General features: G+C 36.4%; 1 protein-coding gene across 1 annotated transcript in view; it reads left to right on the top strand.

Annotated features, from left to right (window-relative positions):
- Positions 1–15,825, top strand: part of vat1l.L (vesicle amine transport 1-like L homeolog) — a 43,037-nt gene extending 27,212 nt beyond the window's left edge. The window contains exons 5-9 of the mRNA XM_018257886.2: positions 1,226–1,329; positions 2,111–2,166; positions 3,660–3,854; positions 7,710–7,793; positions 12,958–15,825. Of these exons, the coding sequence (XP_018113375.1) occupies positions 1,226–1,329; positions 2,111–2,166; positions 3,660–3,854; positions 7,710–7,793; positions 12,958–13,056 (538 nt within the window). The 3' untranslated portion in view covers positions 13,057–15,825. The remainder of the gene's footprint in view (positions 1–1,225; positions 1,330–2,110; positions 2,167–3,659; positions 3,855–7,709; positions 7,794–12,957) is intronic.
- The last annotated feature ends 6,267 nt before the right edge of the window (positions 15,826–22,092 follow it).

The raw sequence follows: 22,092 nt of genomic DNA, 5'->3' as shown, positions 1-22,092 counted from the left end.
AACCCACTAGGGGTATCCAATATGGATTAATAATAACTTAGTTGGGATCAAGTGCAAGGTACTGTTTTATTATTACAGAGAAAAAGGAAATCCTTTTTAAAACTTAGATTTATTTACTTAAAATGCAAACCATGGGAGATGGCCTTCAATTAATTGGAGCTATTTAGATAACGAGTTTCCGGATTATGGATACAATACCTATATCACAGTCACACACACTGGGGTCAATTTAATCAGGGGCCAATTAACCTGCAAATTGAACCCAAAATTCCAGTGCTGCAAGGCAGCGATGATACTTTGTCCACTGTGCTGCTGTATTGTTTAGCTAAAGGCAGAGCAGTTAAATACAAAAGTGGTTAAATTATTTGGTAGCCTGTACTAATAATAACAACATTATTATATTAACTAGCTATAACATATAGAATTAAGAAAGTATATACAGGCATGGTGATCTCTCATTTGGAGACCCAATATCCAGAAAACACTAGACTATCAAGAATTGCTGTCATTTTTAAAGACAATTCAGTTTTTGGTTATTTTTTTCATTTTCTTTTTTAGTAAAAGGTTTATTTAAAGTTTAAATATTTTCAGTAGACTAGAGTTATGGCAATCCAAATGACAGAAAAAAACATTATCTGGAAACCTTCAGGTTCCAGGTGTATTGGATAAGATATAATTTACCTGTCTTTATACCATGTTGGATCTTGGTTGCAGCTAAGATATTGCATAAAATAAATAATTGTTACAGTTCCCTGTGTTTTTGGAGATGCTGGGAGGAATGCATGGTACTGAAAGTAAAGTCACAATATACTCCCTGTTCAAAGAAGCACTGTCACAACAAATTAGCAGTCCACAGAGAAGCCCTTCATATAATGAACGGCTACCAAAGGCTTCATCTCAGGGAAGGGAGGGGGTTTGTTTATACAGAGGTTTCCTTCGAAGACTGATTCATTTTGATTGTGCTCATACAAACAGGAAGAAAAATATTACTTTGTTTGCAATTTCCATTTTTGTCCTTTTTCAATTACAAAAAAATTTTCTACATTAAAACAATAGACAAAAATAGCTCTATTCATTGAATTAATGTTGAGAAATGGGGTAAGAATATTTAAGAATTTCAAAAAAACCCTGTCAGTTGCATAAAGTAATCTGTCATAGTATTTACTGATTTTATTTCCTTACTAGCTCAGTGGATTGACCTGCTTTCCTGCTTTTTGCTTTACAGAATCTCTCCTGATGGAGTAGACATTGTTCTAGACTGTTTATGTGGTGACAACACTGGAAAAGGCATTGGTCTGCTTAAACCACTGGGAACATATATATTATATGGTTAGTTCTGTCATCATATTTTGCAGTTGGCAATTGTAGTATTTCCTTGAAAAGTTCCCAGCTTTCAGTTTAATAATATCTTGTGAATCCTGGGTCCATTTTATCTGTTAGATCCTTGTGATCTGCTGAAAGTCATAGTGAACACATGTAGTGATATGCTAATTATCTGGGGTTATTTTCTGACCTTGAGTTTATGATATTTAACCCCACCAGCACCTATCCGCCAAGACTAGCTTGTTTTTCTTTTATATTTTTTTAAGTTGTGGGAGCAGTATTTACATATAGCAATGTATGCTTACAAGATGCACATCATTTTCATAAACTGTCAACCGCTGAAAATAATTGCCTGTAACATATAACATAGAAAAGAACTTTCATTTGAAGGTAACGTAGGGGGTTCTTCACAGTGAGGACAGTGAGGTTGTGGAATGCACTGCCGGGTGATGTTGTGATGGCTGATTCTATTAATGCTTTTTAGAATGGTTTGGATGATTTCTTGGACAGACATAATATAAAAGGCTATTGTGATACTAAACTCTATAGTTAGTATAGATATGGGTATATAGAATTTATGTGACTGAGGGGTGCGTGTATGGATGCTGGGATTTCATTTGGAGGGGTTGAACTTGATGGACTTTGTCTTTTTACATAGTTTATGCAACTAACTATGTAAAAAGATATTTATGGGAGTCTTGCAATGTTAAAACCACTAGACTTAATTATAAATGAATGGCAATGTTACAGAAAGATGCCAAACTTTTTTATTAACTTTGTGTTTTAGGCTCATCTAATATGGTAACCGGAGAAACTAAAAGCTTCTTCAGTTTTGCTAAATCGGTAAGACTTCATATTTCTTTGCTGTGACATATGTCCTTTAATCTTTTTCTTAGCACCCAGTAACAGTTTCAATTAAAGACATTTTTTGCCTTCTATTTAGATATGTGTTATGGAAATGTAAAGGGAAGAAGCAGTGACAAGATTTTGTCTTTTTTTCTGTAAAGTTGCTTCTTCCTGGTCATTATTCGTTTCCTCTACTTACCAAAGCTTTCCTCTGAGATTCCAATAAAAAAATAGATACAGTACATGGAACTAGTGGAGCAGATAATGACAGTGACAAGATTTGGGTTTCATAGCCAGAAACAGAATCTGTGCAGAACTGGCATCATGAATTGGTAGTAACGACCTGGGAAATCAGTTCAGACTTCACTGAATAACACTGAACAGATACACTGAATAACAGACCTGTGGTCAGGGCAGGTAGCAAAATAAACTCCAGAATCCAGGGACTGGTCCAGGCAGGTAACAGGGAAAGAAAGGCATATAAATCTCTATTAATGGAGGGCAGACTATTCATAATAGCAAAATAAGTCATAGGTGCAGGGTAAATCCCCTCCCCGTAGGAATAAAAAGGGGATACACAGTACCAAATGGTTCCTGCACAGTAACTAAATCAAGCAGAAGTGGTAATGCAAAAAAATAGAAAACCTCTTATACATATAGTTAATCAATGTAAAACAATGTTTACAGAATTATACATATCAAACATACCCACCCTGCCATAGCCTAAAGAAAGCTTACAACAAAGCAGATATTCAAGCCAATGAGAATTACCCAAACATTTCAGTGAAAAACTTTTATCAAGGGGAATTCAGCTTTTTGCTGAAACGAGTGAGCCCTCACAAGAGGGATGGCAACCCAACTCTTCAGTGTTTGCTTATAAAAAGGGGGAGAATCAAATATGTTAAGAAAGTAAATTAAACGGGTGGTTCACCTTCAAAGTTAACTTTTAGTATATTTTAGAATGGACAATTCTAAGCAACTAAAGTAACAAATGGGAATAACCATGATAATATTTATATTGTATTCAGTAGCCCCCTGCATAGATAGAAAAAAAGACAACAGTGCGGTATTGTAATCATTAGAATGCACCACAATTTGGAATTTTAGTATTGCAAGAGGCATACAGTTAAACAGCACCGTGGAAAACGACTGCAATCTGCATGAATGGGCTAATTTCTTATAGAGCTTTAGAGGACCCATGCTACATTCAGTCATTTCTCTTGGGTAGAAATTCTGCAGTTAATAGAGGGAAACAAGTAAACAGCAGAAATGTAGTGCAAAAAGGATTCGTTCTTTGCAGCTTCAGCTTTAACACTTGGACTCCTTTTATTACAGAGAAGGGAATAAAAATGTTGCTTGTGTGATATTGACCCAAATATATCAGTTGTACCTAAATCATGGAATTATGCAAAACATTGTCTCACTTTATGTTTCTAATTCAAATCATGCAGATGTATTCAACATTCTTCAACCTCTTTACATTTTTACAGTGGTGGCAAGTGGAAAAAGTAAATCCCATCAAGTTGTATGAAGAAAATAAAATAATGGCTGGCTTCTCCCTCTTAAACCTGCTTTTCAAACAAGGTCGTGCTGGTGTTATCAAGGGGGTGGTAGATAAACTTCTTGCACTGTATAACCAGAAGAAAATTAAGCCTTTGGTTGATTCATTATGGGCCTTGGAAGAGGTAGGGGAACTTTCCACCACATTAACAGTTGGAACTATTGAATGCAACGTCAAAGAGACTACATCCTTTATGCAATTAATGGTTTTAATTAAGGAGCTCTGTGTATTTGGTATAGAACACACCAGTGAGACAGGCTTGGTACTTGTTTGCTTAGCATATGCATGAATATTCAATTAGCACACAAAATTGCCTGTTCAGACAGTTTTACAGTGTGTCTAGTGTTGCAGCTACAGGAATAATCAGCAGCTTTACTCTGGATATCCGAGGCTTTGCAGACCCAGAAGGTGTATTTACAAGAGGCGAACCAGTGTAAATATGTTTTTCAGTATTGAGTGGAATAGAAGGGAAGCATGTGCAAAGCTGGTAAAGTTTTCATGGAAAGACATATGGGGGTATTGTAGGAAAAGTCTTGATTGGTTGCCCTTGTACACCTTCAAACACATAGTTGTTTTCAGATAGTTCACCAGAAATAACTTTTTCCAATTACTTTCTATATATGACTTTTTTTAAAAGTCATATCTAGAATGGCAAAAAAAGTCAGAATGCCAAAAACTTCAGAATTTTTAGTGTGAAAAATACTCAAATTTTTCAAGATTTATTATACCCTGAGGATGGAAAAAGTCAGAATCCGAAAATCCGGCATCTCAAACCTACAGAGGTTGTATATAAGCCAATGGGAGAAGTCCTTATCCTATTTGAAACGTTTCTATGGTCTGGGCAGTTTTGGACTTTTTGGGTAAAAGCCTGAAAAAAAATCTAGCAATTCGGGAAAAAACTCAGAAATGTACGATTTGGATTTGCACTTGATTTTATTGTGTTTGTCACCAATCCGATCATACTGTGCTTTTTAAATAATTAATAAGTTCACATTGTGGATTCTAGTATGGTCAGACTTTTTTTATTTAAATACTCTGATTTTGATAAATAAGGCCCTCATTTGCTACATTTCTTATCTTTGGCCTTGCTGAGCAGAATCCCAGAGTTTCATTAAAGGCAGCTGTTAGAATTGCTACAATAGTTGCTAATACTCCAGAGATGCTGAGGAGAAATGTATTAACTAATGTAACAAATTGTAACAGTTCAGAATCTGCTCCTGAATTACTGCTCTGCCAGACTCAAACACTAGAGACAGGAACCTTAAACTTTAAACTTAGATTTTGCAAAAATAAAATAAATAATGGGAAGTAATTGAAAAAAGTCTATTTCTGGGGAACAATCTGAAAACAAAGGGGGTTATTTACTAAGGTCCAAATACCCGAAATTCTATTTATTTTGTTATAATAGGCTTTTCAAAAAATCACAAATTTGTCAGAATTTATTAAAACCCGAGGGCTAAAAAGCCCGAATATAAAAACACGGCATCTCAAACCTGTCGAATGTTGCATAAACAGTCCCATTGACTTTTGGTTTTCGGGAAAATGTAACAATAAATAAGCATTAAAAAACCCGAGCGGATTAGATCGGAGTTTGTAGCAGCCGATATTGAGATAAATTCGGACCTTGATAAATAACCACCAAAGTGATCAAGTAGCATTTACATATTATATTTCAAGGATAGAAGCAGTAACTTAACATTCCTTAAAGCGATATGCCAGGGTATAGTTCATACTCCCAGTGCTCTGTTCCTGGCAAACGCCTTACTGTATTTTTCAAATAATATTTGGAATATTTTGATGTAAATAAAACACTTTTCTTAAATTCAATCTTGGTACCTCCTTTGAAATTGTATCAGAAAACACCAAATAAACACACAGTTGAGAAATATTACAACGTAGCACTGTTCTACTTTGCTAAACCTGGCATCTGTGCCGTCTTTGTTGCTGTTGTCACATGAACAAGGAATGAAAGAAGATTCAACCCACAGAGAGAAAAATGCTGAGTTATGCAACAGTCTCAGAATTATCACAATGCTCTTTTATTTAGCATATGAACAATAAAAGGAAGAGGCAGATTTGTCCATATCATAATACAAAGCTGAAAATAACCTGCCTCTGCACCAAAACTCCAGTGTATTATTTTATTGATCGAGAACCTACAAATAACCTTTTTCTTGACAACAGATGTCCTATGTTGTACGAGAAAGGTTTTCAGTCTTAAATCCTGTAGAGAAGCATAAATGGCATATGAACTAAACCCACTGTATTCTACAGAGCTTATAAGACACACAGCGAGCTACTAGTCACGGCTACAAAATAGACAACAGTGATAATTTTCTTTGCTAACACACTACGGGCCTATTTATTAGACCTCAAATTTATTTTTGTTGAGTTTTTAAAGGGGAAAACTAGAATTTTTAGAGGGGGGAAAAATGTGATTTTTTAATAGACTTATTATACCCCATGCTAACAATCTGAATCCAAAAATACTCCAGCTAAAACCTGTCGAAGTCATGTAAAAGACAATGCCAGATGTCCCTTTTACAATTTGAAGATGTTTCTTGACATCGTGATATGAACTGGTTTTTGTACGATAATCCGAAAGAGTCAATGTTTTCAGGCAACAACTCAAAAAATTCTAATTGTCACACAATTTTTCGAGACTTTTCCCACACAGAGTTTTTCAACTTGATTTTTTGATAAATGAGGTAAATTTGTGACTGGGAGTTAGGTTGACTTTGTAAAAATACGTAAAAATTTTATTAACTACCTCCCTATGTGTATTTTAGCTGAGGCAATTCTCAGTAATGTCAATGGCGGGGTATTTTTTTTTTAACATTTTGTAGCCACAAGTAACTGCTACTCGTAGCTCTGGAATTAGCAGTAGCAGCTACTCTTTGTGGCTACCATAGACAATACTAAGAATTGCTTCTGCTAAAACACATTAGCAACAGGGGCGATCCTGGCCCCTCCGCAGCCTGAGGCAGCAGCAGTTGCTGCTGCCCCCCCCTCCCCCGGAAATTCGCTCTTAAAGTACTAGGAGCAGCATTTTTCTATTTCGTAGCTCTAATAGTAGCTCTGTGTGTCTTCACCCTATCTGTTATCTGCTGTGTAACCTGTGCTTTTTCTGCTTTTTCATTTTGAATGATTAAACAGCAGCTTATTTTATATATGCTATAGTAGTTTTTCTGAAGCAAACCACAATTTCTACTGGTTCTGGGATGAATTTTAATTACTTTAAAACACTATAGTAAAATTATTTGGTGTTAGTTTCTATATGTAATAGATGTTATATGAACATTAAATGAATATTTAATGTTTATTATCTTGCAGTTAAGCCATGTTCAAATTATGTAGAGCTCTATTTACCTCCTTGTGTCTCTACTTTTATTTCAGTAGGCTGGTTGTTTTCTTGTATCTGCAATAATTAAGTATTTTCAGTAGGTGGAGAATTTGCTACACTTGATTGGACTTACCCAGCTGACACATTTCCAGTCTTGGTTTGGACAATTAAGGGTCATGGCACAAGGGTGATTTGTCATCCATAGTTAAATGTTCACTACCATGGACGACAAATCTCCAAAAAAAACAAAAAACCCTTGCCATTGAATAACATTATGATTTTTGCAGGTAAACAGTTACTCGTGGCAATTCGGATTTATTGCAGGAAAATCAAAGGGAGGCAATTTCTTGTGGTTAAGACATTTTACTTGCAGCGATCAAAATGCAGCAGCAAATCTCCCCATTTGCCATCACCATGAAAACATAATTTGAAAGTGTCATTAATGACTCATGCCTAGATAATGCCACTGAGCCAAATATCTTTTGGGAGTCTAAAACCTCAAAAGTTCTTATAGAAGCACCCTAAGTACATTTACAAAAAAATTTGGGGGGGTTGGGTTTAGAGCCCCTTTAATTGCAATTCAGAATTTATCTGCTGTGCACTGGGTGGTATAAATCTTTTCTTCTTTTCCCCCAGGTTAAAGAAGCAATGCAGAGAATCCATGATAGAGGGAATATTGGAAAACTTGTTCTGGACGTTGAAAAAGCTCCAACCCCTTTGGTTAGTGTCCAAAGAGATATGTTTTCATTATACAATGGCAATATAACTATAACTTGAATGTGGCAACATATCTAGAAGCTAGTCAAGTACCATGGCACGTTTTACAATTGTCTCCATCCATAATTATGGTTTGCATAAAAGAGAAATATAAATGATGGGTCTGTGACTCACCATAGCCCTCCTCCATTCATATTGATGCCAAATAGGAGTTACATTTTCAACATTCTGTTGTTCCTTAATATTGCGGACCCTGTGGATCCTGGATTCTGTGTCAGAGAACCTTCAGGAGCATCATGTAATTACACACCTACATTACAAACCAATTGCATTTCTGGGTCAATTTGGCTTGTGATATGCTTGAAGGGGTTGCTCGCCTTTAAATGAACTTTTAGTATGATGTATGATTTGCAATTGGTTTTTATTTTTTGAGTTATTTACTGTGCAGCTCTCTGCAATTTCAGCAATCTGGTTGCTAGGTTCCAAATTATCCTAGCGAACCATGCATTGATTTGAAAAGAAAAAAAAAAGACTGGGATATGAATAAGAGAGGGCCTGAATAGAAACATGAGTACCAAAAAGTAGCAACAACAATACATTTGTAGCCTTACAGAGCATTTGTTTTTTAGATGGGGTCAGTGACCCCCATTTGAAAGCTGGAAAGAATTAAAAAAAAAAACTATAAAAAATGAAGACCAATTGAAAAGTTGCCTAGAATTGGCCATTCTACTAAATACTACCTCTTTAACATGCATTGTCACAGACTCTATACAGTAGAGTATAATTTGGAAGCAGAACTAACCCTAACGTGAACACTGGTAAAAGTGCCAAATGTACAAGAACAGCCGTGCTTAGCAGTGTCTGAGGCATGTACCACATTCACCTGTGTTGTGTTATATAAGTGTGCAAATACACCACAGCATATCAGAACCAAAAACACGAAAGGGCCGATTCACTAAGGGTCGAATATCGAGGGTTAATTAACGCTCGATATTCGACTAGGAATTAAAATCCTTCGACTTCGAATATCGAAGTCGAAGGATTTAGCGCAGATAGTTTGATCGAACGATCGAAGGATAATTCCTTCGATCGAACAATAAAATCCTTTGAATCGAACGTTTCGAATGATTTTAATCCAACGATCGAAGGAATATCCTTAGATCAAAAAAAGTTAGCCAAGCCTATGGGGACTTCGCCTGGTCTGAGGTGGAGAAGGCAAGTCAAAGTAAAATCTGCATCTTAGTGAATTTGTGTAGTTATGTCACTTCGCCAGAGCGCAAATTCGCAAGGCGTTGGACTCTAGTGGTACTTCGCTCCCTATCTCCTTCGCTAGAAAACAGATCTATTTCAGGATCCTGGGAACCTATTTTGCTGTCCCCTTAGCCTTGAGAGACTGTGTGGGAGACATTCTTTCTCAGAGCCTCCAGTGGCTCAATGACAGAAGGCTGCCCCCAAATACTGTTATCTTAACTGGCTGGCTCTTCAGGGAAAGCTTTTTGTTCGGGGCAATGTGAGCTACTTAAACATCGCTGAAAGGTAGTGCCCGTGGGGCTGTTCCACTGACGAGACCGTGGAACATTTTCTAGTTGATTGCCCTGTAACAAAAACAGTGCGGTGTCAGTTGGCAGAGGTTCTGAAGGTGCCCCATATTAGGCAACTTTCTTATGCTGACACGGCCTATGGCATTTTGTCTACCCAGCACCCACTTGACAGAGGAACGATGTACCTGATAATATCAGTGATGAGGTACCATCTGTGGCAATGCCGCTGTAGGAAATCCTTTGGCCAAGAGGATGTTGTTATTGACCAGATAGTAAAGTCAGTGATTCCTGAAGGAGCGTGAGATCAAACACTGCACCTCAAATGCCTCAAAATGGAGGAATATAAATTTTTAAATGCCCTTGTCCTTCTCTTTGCCTTTAAGGAAGATTGTACCAACTATACTGGGGAAATTGCAATAGTAACATTTGAGTATTGTAGGTTGGTACCAGCACCTCAGTATTACGAATCTTCGCCTGCGTTAAGTCACTTCGCCCTTTAGTAAATTTGCCCCTATGGGTCCTTAGTTTATACATTTATTTATACAACTTTATTCTTGGTCTAAGCCATCCCACTGTTTATATAAGAGATGTTTAGTAAAGTACACTACTCAGCAGTTCAAAAATCTCTGGATTATAAAAAGAGAGTAGAGTGGGTTTACAGTAGGGCTTTGCAAAACAGTACAGTTTGTACATTCACACAAACAGCCTATTTTGCAAAGAAAATTTGCAAAGGTAGATGTGTTTTTTCAAAATCAGAACATGTTTGAGCTTTGATGACTCAGGGTGTTGTCATTGTGCTTACGGGGCCACCATCTGTTCTGTGCAGCACAGACACGGTAGTGCTTTCTTCCCAAATGAGATGGCCAGGAGTAATGTACCAAAAACATTAGCCAATATGCTTGTTAAAGAAATGTTTTGTACATAGCCATGTTGAAAACACTGTGCTTTTAGTGTTCTCCTAATAAGCTAAAATTATCCCTAATTATTTATGCTCTATATCTAAAAGTTTAAAGACGTTTGTGAATCTATACATAGCACAGATCAAGATTTTACGCAAATATTATAAAAACTAGGGCTCAGCTACACAGCAGTTCATACTGTATCTTTCCAAAACGAGAACAGAAACAGAAGTGAATCTGTACTTTATTATCTATAACTTATATTTTTTTATAATAAGCCTGCACTACTTATATTTATGTACGGAGTTAAATTTCCACAGGCTGAGTAAATTTAGGTAGGTGACTTTTAGGGGCACATTTACTAAGGGTCGAATATCGAGGGTGAATAAACCCTCGAATTCGACCCTCAAAGTAAAATCCTTCAAATTTGAATATCGAATATCAAAATTTGAAGGATTTAGCGCAAATACTACGACCGATCGAAGTAAAAATCTATGAAATCCTTCAAATCAAACAATTCAAAGGATTTTAATTGATCGATCGAAGGATTTTTCTTCGATAAAAAAACCTTAGAAAACTGATGGGAAAGGTAGGCTAACATTGTACCTCAGTAGGTTTAAACTGCTGACGTATGCAGTCGAAGTTTTTTATAAAGAGACAGTACTTCGATGGTTGAAATACACAAAAAAACCTTCGAAAGTTTTTTTCATTCGAATCCTTCACTCGAACTTAGTAAATGTGCCCCTTAATGTCTTGTTAAGAGTTGAGTGGGGTGCCTGGAAAGAGTATGGAGGGTTGCTCTACTTATACGGCTGGTTGAGTGTCCCCAAACTAATCTATGTATCCAGGCAGACTCATCTGAAGTGATTGGGTGTTATGTATTAATAGCAAGCAGTGATTTGGGTTTTAATTGGCTGGTTTTTCCATGATGTTAAGATTACTTTAGATGTCCTCAACAGGGTTGTTTGTGTAGGAAAAGTATTGGTAAAATATTTTATTAAATTTTTAATTCACTGACGTGAATGAAAGCCACATATATACATAGGAACTATTTATGCAATATACACTCTATAGAGAACTGTACAAAAGTGGCACGTGTAAAGTATGAAGTTTAAAGAAGCATTACAAATGTTATATGGGCCCCTTCTTATCAACCATCAATGCTAATGCCCCCGCTGGCTCATGCAGTATTAATTCCACAGCATTACACTCCTGGATAATTTTTTAACCCTGGTAACTATATAACTGATTATTAATAGCACAGACACCATTCCGTATTTATTATTATAATTCATTCTAGCTCCCTGTTTCATCTGTCATGCTCAAATTTGAGTCTACTCAAATACAACACACTAACCTTTCCCACACATTCCAGTTAGGCTGCATCCCGTGCTTACAACCTCTCTCCTGGTTAGGCTTTTTAGCATGCTCCTTTCTTTCCAAGTAAAACCACATTGCTTTGCACTACCCCCTGGCTATAGGACAGGCCTCATTCACCCTGTTAGTTCTGATCATGCAGTACCCCCATTTGCCTTCCCTCTCTTTGGCAGTTAGACCACCTCCCTCACTCTCTGATACCTGTTCATTGAAGAGGCCACATTTGTCTGTTATGCACTAAAGGTAGCCATAATAAAGAATACTACACTTCTTAGGTGAGAAACCTAAACTGGGCATCATTGCCCAGTTTGTCTGGAGAGTATTGGGTCAAATCTAGCTGATCATATGGCACCAGAACAGTGTTCAGATACCAACTGTGGAGGCCATTGTTTAGGTCCCATGCATAGGCCAGTAGGTTGTGAACTGCAGAACAAAGTCATCCAAACATGACTAACTATATCGAGGCAATATTATCTGGTCTGTGGCTATTCCCGGTCTGTTCCATTGACAGTGTTGCAACTGTTAGCTGTCTTCAGAGTTCCCAGGGAATATATGAGTTGACACACAACTGTGTCAGTAAAATGCTGTTGCAGGCTATTTTCTGTGTAGCTCTGCAAAACTCACCAAACTCACTGCAAATAGCAGTATAAGCAGCACTGGGCTAATGTCACTTGGAGACCACTTCCTAAACAGTTCTCAAAAAAGTGCCTCTAATGACATTTGCTTTGTGTCTGCAGTTTATTGCTAAGAGTATTCATAGGTCAAAGCTTACTTAAAGGCCAATGCCATCAAATATCAACCACTTAATCAATTGTTCTAGTTATGTTCTAAGTTGCTGAAAAAAGATTTGGCTTTCTGAAGCCATGATTTCTTATTTCTCCCAGTCTCCTAGATTTATAATGGACATCTAAAGATAGATATTCTGTAAATTTAGTTGATCCTGCCATAGATATAGGTTAATGATAACTTTTGAAACTATTAGGGACTAGAGACTGCCAGGAAACAAGGTAGTCCATGAAAACATATTAGTTGAGAAACAAATTAGTTTATTTTTCAAAAGCTACATAGGCACTTTTATTATTATTTTACAATTTACAATTATTTTTCCATCAATATCCCTTTAAATTGGTAAGATGAGTCTTTAACAATGATACTGTATATTGGTGTACTAACAGGACGGAACTGTCCCATAGTGATATATCCGCTGATACATATCATTTGCTGGTCTACTGCTTAAACTATATATTTACTTGCTTACTATGGGTTAATAAAATGTACATTTTTAATTTTTTTCGATTTTGTGGTATACAAGCTTTTCATTTGCTATTTCCTATATTTCTTTGCTTCTAGATGGCCAATGACAGCACCGAAACCAGTGAGGCAGGGGAAGAAGAAGAAGACCATGAATTAGACACTGAGAACAAGGAACGCATGCCTTTCATCCAGTGAGGATATCCTGAGAAAGTCTGATGAAAATTTCGGAATCTGGAAACTCTACTCTGTGCATCATTGAACAAACCTGCTGTAGTACAGTGTGTGTTGTATTTGTCTGCAGTCAGCTGAGCTCTAAGCTGTTGAACAATGTTGTTTTTGATGTGGCAGTAAATGTCTAGTTGGCAGCCTTTAGTGGGGCTGGCATGGCACAGAATAGGCTTACAGAGCCCGTGAACCACTCTCTGGATTCTTAAATCCTCTGCAATCAAAGGCCCTGAGAATCAAAATATTTAGGGGGTTATTAATCAATGGTCGAGTTGTGTTTTTCCAAAAAATTAGTTTTTCAAGGAATCTGGTAAAAGCCCGAATCTGAAAACACTCTAGCTAAAACCTGTCAAGATCAAGTCAATGGCAGAGGTCCCTTGAACCATTTGAAGATGTTTTTAGCCTTCGTGATTTTCTGATTTTTTTCAGTGGTTTGCGCTAGAAACCTGAGCTATTCAAGTTGTTGTTTTTTTAAATCAGATTTTTGAGTCCCTCCCCATGATTGCATTCACTCAAGTTTTTTACATTCTAGTTTTTTCATAAATAAGCAAACATTCAAGTTGTGAGTTTGAGGTAAAAAAAACAAAACTCACAAACTCGACCTCTGATAAATAACTCCCATAACGTGTTAACTGGAAAATTCCAGGTTTAGATTCAGTGGTAGCAAAAGCTAATGGCTGCTACTGGTGGCTTACATTCCAACTAAATGTTGTCAATAAGCAGAACTGCCATTATAACTAAGTGCCAATCCCTGTTCAGTATTACTGTGTTTCATATTGTGATACACCCAGTGCACCCACTTCATACCCCAAATGAGTGAAACACTTCAGGACTTCAGAAAAAAAAAATCCTGTCTGAAAATTCTGAATTGCTTAATGCGACTAAGAGCCTTATAGCTTTTTTTTATTCTAATTGGATTATTACATTTTGTAAACCTCCAATCCACTGGAAGACAGGAGAATGAGTGTTAATTTGTATTACCAAGTTCAGTATCCTTATTATAACTAAGAACATAAATCAAACATTTGGGGGATTTTTGTACCAATTAACTGTACACTGCATCCACATGAGAAAATACCTCATTTAAAAGAATTAGCAGGGGGCAAGGTTATTCCACAGCTTTATTAATTACATTTAGCATCAACACCAATTCAGCTTGAATTACATTATTTTGGACTTAATACAACCAGTGGCGTTTTTCTGCTCCTTATTATCCTAGAAAAGAAAGTGCCGGATAACAAAGGAAATGATAAACAATATAATATATTAAAGTGTGGGATAAATCATCTACATATTACACACACACAAAATGTATGACTGCTCAGGACAATTGGACGCCATATGCTTAGATATTACATTTCGCATGAATTTCTTCATATAGGTTTCTTGATTTCTATTGGCAAAAGCTCATTTGATGATAAGCATTCCGCTGGCATTCATAGGGCCACACTACACCTTTTTAGAGCTGGTATATGAAACTATATACAGTACTAGTGAGTAATATTAATGTTACAATAATAATAAAAGTTGGTATGTTTGCACCAAGTTAGGGAACACTTAGCAACCAATGATATGTTATAGGTGACTATTAAATGCTTGCTAAGTGGCTGGAACAGGTTACTCAGCCTGGTGCAAAAATAAAAACTGAGCTCCGTGGTGTTTTCCTGTAAAATGCTATTAACAAGTCATACTCTTTTCGCGAAAACAGAAATAAAAGGTATCAAATATGCTCTCACCCCCCCCCCCGCTACAATAAAATTATTTTTTTTCAGGAAAAGAACATAAGATCAACAAATAAATACTTTAAAATAGAGTGTAATTCGGTGGAAAACATATACTCAAGTATACTTTAATATTCTTATAATAAGACAACACTCAAATGCTCAGAGGGTTTGTACCCAACACAAACCATTTATTCTACAATCAATGAAACAAAGTCAATTACTCCCAATTACTGCAGCCTATAACAGAATAGTACTACAGACTTATTTCACCTTTAGTCAAAGAAGAAGCCATTTTTGTCCAGGAGTATGTCTTGTATCTCAGATATTACAAAAAAAAATAAGATGTAAGGTATCCTGTGAAATTAAATGTGTGTGATGTTAAATATGGGATATTTGAGAGTATATGACCATGATTCCATTGCTAAAACATGCTTGCACTGCATCCAGTTATAACTAATGGGATATATTGGGGGGTGAGAGAAATCTCTTACGCTCTCAGAATATTTGTGAAATGTGTGTTTATGATCTAAAGTACCAAATTTTTAGCACTAATACCAAATGTATTTTGACCGTGCAGTATTAAATACTCTGTAAAACTCTGCTAAATCCATATGATGGCTCCACTGGCAATGACAGCTGAAACACGGGGTAGTAAATATTGTTGGCAGTACTTTTTGAAGAATGATAATTCCACAGAAATCCACAGAACATAATTAACCAGTGTGTTATAATGCTGGTGTGGTGGAACCATGTTTAGACCCTGACCCTTACTTTTCAGACAGAACAAGTCTAAAAGTATGTTCACTATTTTCATGGTTACACTGTATTCTTTTCACTAGCTGTTTTTCTCGGTTTGCCTTAATTCATTCTATATTACTCGATCCGCAACTGAAGCCAACGTGAAATAGAGTGAGACATTGTTTGATTGTGTTTGTTGCTATAGAGCTTTTGTTATCTTGTGCCTACAAAACTGTTTACATGAAAAATAACATGTATAAATTGATCAGCATAGCAATGTACAGTTGTACGTTAAGTTATTATGCAGAATTTCTCAGTTATTATAACAAGGCCTTACTTCGAGTGAGAGGGGTTGAATGATTGGGGTCACAGGGGACACACCATTTCCTTCTTTATTTGCTCTTTTAGTGCCAATTCCAACAGAAGAAAGAATCATTAGAAGATAGAGGTTGGGTTATTTCAATTGGTTTCTGGTACAGCACTCTACCTATCAATTATCAATTTCATTAATATTTTGAATTAAAGGGCTCATTAGATCACAAAAGCTAATACAAAGGGGCCGATTCACTAAGCTCGAGTGAAGGATTCGAATGAAAAATACTTCGAATTTCGAAGTATTTTTTGGGTACTTCGACCATCGAATGGGCTACTTCGACCTTCGACTACGACCTTCGACTTCGATTCGAACGATTCGAACGAAAAATCGTTCGACTATTCGACCATTTGATAGTCGAAGTACTTTCCCTTTAAAAAAAACTTCGACCCCCTACTTCGGCAGATAAAACCTACCGAAGTCAATGTTAGCCTATGGGAAAGGTCCCCATAGGCTTGCTAAACTTTTTTTGATCGAAGGATTTTCCTTCGATCGTTGGATTAAAATCCTTCGAATCGTTCGATTCGAAGGATTTAATCGTTCGATCGAACGAAAAATCCTTTGATCGATCGAACGTTTAGCGCTAAATCCTTCGACTTCGATATTCGAAGTCGAAGGATTTCAATTCGAGGGTCGAATTTCGAAGTATTTTTTACTTCGAAATTCGACCCTTAGTGAATCTGCCCCAAAGTGTGAGATGGTGCACATTTACATTTTATTTATGTATGTCTTTATATAGAGTTTCTGTGTACGTATTGCAGTACTTTTTTTATACAACAGTACAAATAAGCACAGACACAAGGGAACCCTGGAATAAACAATGGCCTTGTGGTATTACTTCCCTTTGGATGTTGCACCTTCACATGCATAAACATGAATTGCACCTAGTAAATCGCTTGCCAAAGACTTATCTGACGCAACATCTAGGGGGGTTATTTATTAAGGTTCAAGTTTGAAAATCCGGATTTTTCATGATTTATTATTCCCTGACCTTGGAAATAGATTGAATCGGAAAATACAAATCTAAAAAACTTGTCGAGGACATGTAGAAGTCAATGGCAGAGTTCCCTTGAACCATTTAAAGATGTTAAGAGCCTGAATGATGTTCCAGTTTTTTTCAGAGACTTTTGCCTGAAAACTTGAAAAGTTTCTTCCAGTGAAAAACTCGATTAATTCAAGTTTTTTTCCAGTGGAAAACTTGATTCATTCGAGTTTTCGGGTTTCGCATCTCGAACTCACAGAATCGAGTTTTTTTCTAAATAAGATACCATTCGAGTTGTTAGTTCATTTGAGGTATAAAAAACTAACATTCAACCTTTCATAATCCCCCTACAGTTACTATGGAACAAAAACTAAGAAAGAGCATAGCAACTTAAATGCAATTTGTCAGCACTGGTACCTATAATAGTGTACTGATATGGGTTCTGCCTCAAAGGATTAACAGCAGGAAATAAGTGACCTACTAAGTAAGATTCAAGAGGAAAAATTAAGCTGACATGAAAATATAAAATAAGTGCAGGAGGAAACCTTACCAATGGAACTCTTTAAATTGAGCAGATACAGTGTACGGTTGTGAACCTCACTCTGACCTGCTTCTCACTCTGCCTGCCTAGAGGTGGGGATTTTGGAGAACTACATTAAGTTAAAATTATCGGGGAGCAACTGATGGCACTCTTCACTGAAGAATATATTGGATGACAGTGTGTATATGGGGTCTGAAAACAATATAGATATATGGGTTATCATTTTGTGATCTGTGGATGAAAAAACAGCTGGATTACTGCAAAAGCCTCTGGCCATTTGATAGCCCCTATGTGGATTGTCAATCTACACTGAGGCTGTGTTTGGCAGTATGCCTGGTTTTTATACAACCAAAACTTGCCTCCAAGCCTGGAATTAAAAAAACAAGCTCCTGCTATGAGGCCACAGGGAGCAACAGCCAAGGGGTTGGAGATCAACATGTTGCTCACAAGCTACTGGTTGGGGATCACTGGTCTAGAACAACTCAGAAAAAAGTGAAATAGAATGTAGTCAACTGTCAGGGTTAACTGTCATAAAGAATCTCCTTTATTTATATAGCAAAATGTGATTTGCCACTGCCACCATATTGAATTACTACACCACAGCCAGTCTGCATTAGTTTTGCAAGCAGACTGATCAGGATAGGGAAGTCAGTAATGCCTCATAAGGACAGCTTACATATTATGACTAGGGTTTACCAGGCGCTTGCCTGAAGCTGAAGCCACTCAGGAAGGGGTAATAGAGTCTCATCCACTTACTGTGTAGAAAGCAATACATTGCCTACTGATTTCTGCTATTATGTGAGGTAAATAATTAGGCTCTGCAAAGAGTACTAAAGTTGAAAAGATGAAAATTGTTGGGTTTTCTATTCTTTGCAAAAATTCCTTCTCTTTTTTTCTGAACAAAAACTGGCTGGTAATAGTTGGCATCCAAAAGGTCTCCAAAACACAAATACATAAGGAATGCTCTTTGATTAACCAAACATTGGCCATGTTTATAAAAGCCAGGAAGGGTCTGGATAGAATTAAGGGCCCCTTACATGGGCAGATATAAGCTGCTGGCAGTGTATGGGGCCCTCCGAAAGGCTTTCTTGATCAATATCTGGCCCAAAGTCGACCGGCCAGGTTTAAAAATCCCATTGTATTGAGGACCACATCAGTTTGTTGGTGCGATCCTTGATCCAACCACCTGTATCTCTCTATTACTCTTTGTAATACCGTTGTTGGGCCCTAGGGCCCACCCTCAGATCAGCCAGATATTGCCCATCTCAAGGAGGGCATATTAGAGAGAGATCAGTTTGTTTGGCGACCGCCGATAACTGACTGAAAGATTACGGTAAAAGAAAATTTCTATATGAGAGATTACTGTAATAAACAGAACATTTCTATATGCAGTGTTATTAGTGTAGTATCTCAGTTTGTCCTGAGTCCATTATTTTGTAATAAATTCATATATGATATCAAGGTTTGATGGTACTAAATTATGCTAAACAAGAGGTTCAAAGCAGGATGTTTCTGAATATATTGAAGGTTTCATTTTCATACATTCAACATCATATACTTGGGCAAATGAATACTTATGTACATTAAGTGGAATTGTGTTGGGCCTCCTTAAATGAAAAGGATAAATTACTTTACAACTCTAGACAGTCACTGTTTGATAATGCTAAGGTGAGATACTTGTGCTGTGAGGATAGGGTCTTTTCGTACAAAGGAAAAAAAAGAAAAGAATAAAAGGCTACTTTTTAAAGTGGAACAAAATAATTTTCACTCAAAGCAACACAAATGTGGAATGCTCTTGGTTATGTTGTTGTTGAGTGGTGTGAGGGACTACTTCAATAATGCAGGTCAGTGATACAAGGATATACACCAAAGGTTTGAACTTGATGAATAGTTGTCTTGCTTTAAAGCAAAGTACCTAAGCAACTTTGTAGATAGAAATAATTCTATCTACAAAGTTAATTATTAGCCTCCCTCTACTACAGTTACAACTTTGTGACCTGCAAATGAAAAATCCATCACCTATCCTGTGTACAAATTTAAAAAAAAAAAAAAAAAAAAAGCTTGACACTTTTTTTGGAGCTGCGTGTAAATTATTTAAACATAAAAAGTGAAGATCAACTGAATATTAAAATACTATCTGCATTATACTAACACCCCCACTGTATAAAATTGCAATTTTTTCCCCACAGACGGGTTTCCTGTTTAGAGAACGGATTTTTATTACCCAGCACCACCTACCATCTAATTTCTTGTTTTATGTCCCCTTTAACTTTTCTTCCCCCAGTATTAATTTGTTTTAGTAAATTATATAACACATATATATTTGAAAATTGTTCTATTGTAACATCTCCATTCCAAGTTAAAAAGACATTAGATATACAAGTGGGCAAGAAACTGCATGGTGAGCTGACTATATGGCCAAGATCATTATTATCTGTATATGTATTATAGGTATATATATGTATATAGGTTCATTACATTTTACGTAGTAGACCTATAACCTCTCTCACTAAGCAAAGCATATTATATTTATTTTACAGTTATATATAGGTGTACAAATGGATGAATACCCAGAAGGTACATTTGTGCATGGCACATTTGTTTGCAGTGCTAACATAAATAGATTACAATACCCCTTTCACATTAATCAGGTGATGCTAGAAAGATTGCTAATTGGAGCTTTTAACTGCTTAAATGAATAAACGTCCTCTACCTTCCCTACAAATTACTTAAGGGGTAAATGTTACATTTTCCTATTGGGATTTAGTTTTCACTTTTACCACTGTAAGCTGTATAATGCACTGCAACCTCTGCCCTAACTGTATGCAATAGTTACACATTTGAGGACTTGTATACGAATGCAAATGTTAGTGTGGTGTGCTAAATGAAACATAGCTGTGTCTGTATTTACTCGAATTATAAAAGTTAGTTTTTTCCCCAAACATGCTCCTTTCAATTCGGTGCACTTGTGGTGAGCGTCAATGCCCCTGCCTGGCCAGTTGCACATTAATACTGTTATTAATGCCAGATGCATTAATGCCCTAAGATTACACCATCACCAATATTAGCCAACACTTACACCTGATTTGCAGAAAGTGTTATTGCAACATTAAAAATGCATAGACTTTCCATACTTTATTGCATTGCAGGCATTTCTCAGTATAGTGTTTTCTAGCGGAATAATACACAGTAATAGAATTGTTTACACAGTATAACTGTACAAAGCTAAACATGCATAGCAATCTCACTTTTATACAGCTATACTTTCCTTATATTTTCTTTTAAAGGGCAAGTCAACCCCAAAATAGGAATGTGCATAATATAAGAAGACAGACTTTTTCGGATCATATGAAAACCAGCGCAGATCACAATGTCAAGAAACATCTGCCATTGACCTACATAAACTTAACAGGTTTTAGCTGGAGTATTTTTGGATTTTAAGTAGCTTTGGGGTATAAAATCTCTAAAAATGAGTTTTCCCCTTTAAAAACTCGACCAGAAGAAATAGAGGTTTAATAAATAGGCCTCAAAGTCTACTAAAAAGTGATAGGATTGTATCTTCTATCCTAGTTGGGGCCAAGTACAAGGCACATTTATATTTTTACAAAGCTAAAGGAAATCAATTTTAAAACAATTCAATTATTTAATTAAAATGGAGTCTGAGAAATGGCTTTCTGGATAACAGGTTTCCGGTTAACGGTTCCCATAGTGACATATGTCCTTTTTTTTAAACTGTACCTTCTAAATTTCTTTTCTTCCTAACTTTGCAGTTCTCAGTTCCTATCCCCACACAGAATACTTCATTACTGCTGCTATTGCATCCCAATACATTGACAATCCTGATTAATCCAAAAACCAATTAGATGATTACTATTATCAAGTTTGCTCTAGCCAAACTAAATAGATAAGGGGGGGGGGGGAAAATAGCAAGGTGTATGATTGCAGTCTCAATACTTCACTGGAGCAAGTGGGATATGGGATTATTCATATTCAAGTTATAATGAATGAAACCCCCTTTAAACTATTTATACCTAAATATAGGCTTGTACCATTATTAGAATTACTTTTAAAGTCTCACAATTACTGTAAAGATTATTCCTCTTTACCTCTGTGGTTGTTAAAGCAACTAATGGCAATTATCTGTGAATATCCACCTTTTATATAATTTAGATTAAAATTGAAACCAGGTGAAAAGTGGCTTGCGCAATAGTGATTCTCCTAAAAGTATATTATTACAATGTGGGTAACAAAAACCTTATCAACAGTGACCGGTTTTTCCATCAATGTTAAACACTTCAATTACAATTAATTCAAATTGAAATTGCTCGTTTAATAGTGATTCCCACAAGGGTAGTTACATAATATATGCAAACACCAACTTAACTAAAGCGAAATAACAAGGTTTAAAATATCACCACGCTGTGGTCTTATGAGATTTCAGATATAGCTCAGTATTTAAATTAAACTGTACCTAGCCAAAGCCATCCTTAAAGTTAAAGTTGGAAAATGAAAATACAGAAAGTGGAGATATCCCAAGAGGTTGCTAGCTTTTGTTTTTACTATCTAGGGATACCACAAAGAGGGAGAACGGCAGGACACCAAGGGCTGTGGTCTCGTTAGTTACCTTCCCTAGTACTCAGGAGAGAGC

This window comes from Xenopus laevis, chromosome 4L (assembly GCF_017654675.1).
Source record: "Xenopus laevis strain J_2021 chromosome 4L, Xenopus_laevis_v10.1, whole genome shotgun sequence".
NCBI classification, from domain to species: Eukaryota; Metazoa; Chordata; class Amphibia; order Anura; family Pipidae; genus Xenopus; species Xenopus laevis.
This window is presented reverse-complemented; position numbering and strand designations above follow the sequence as displayed.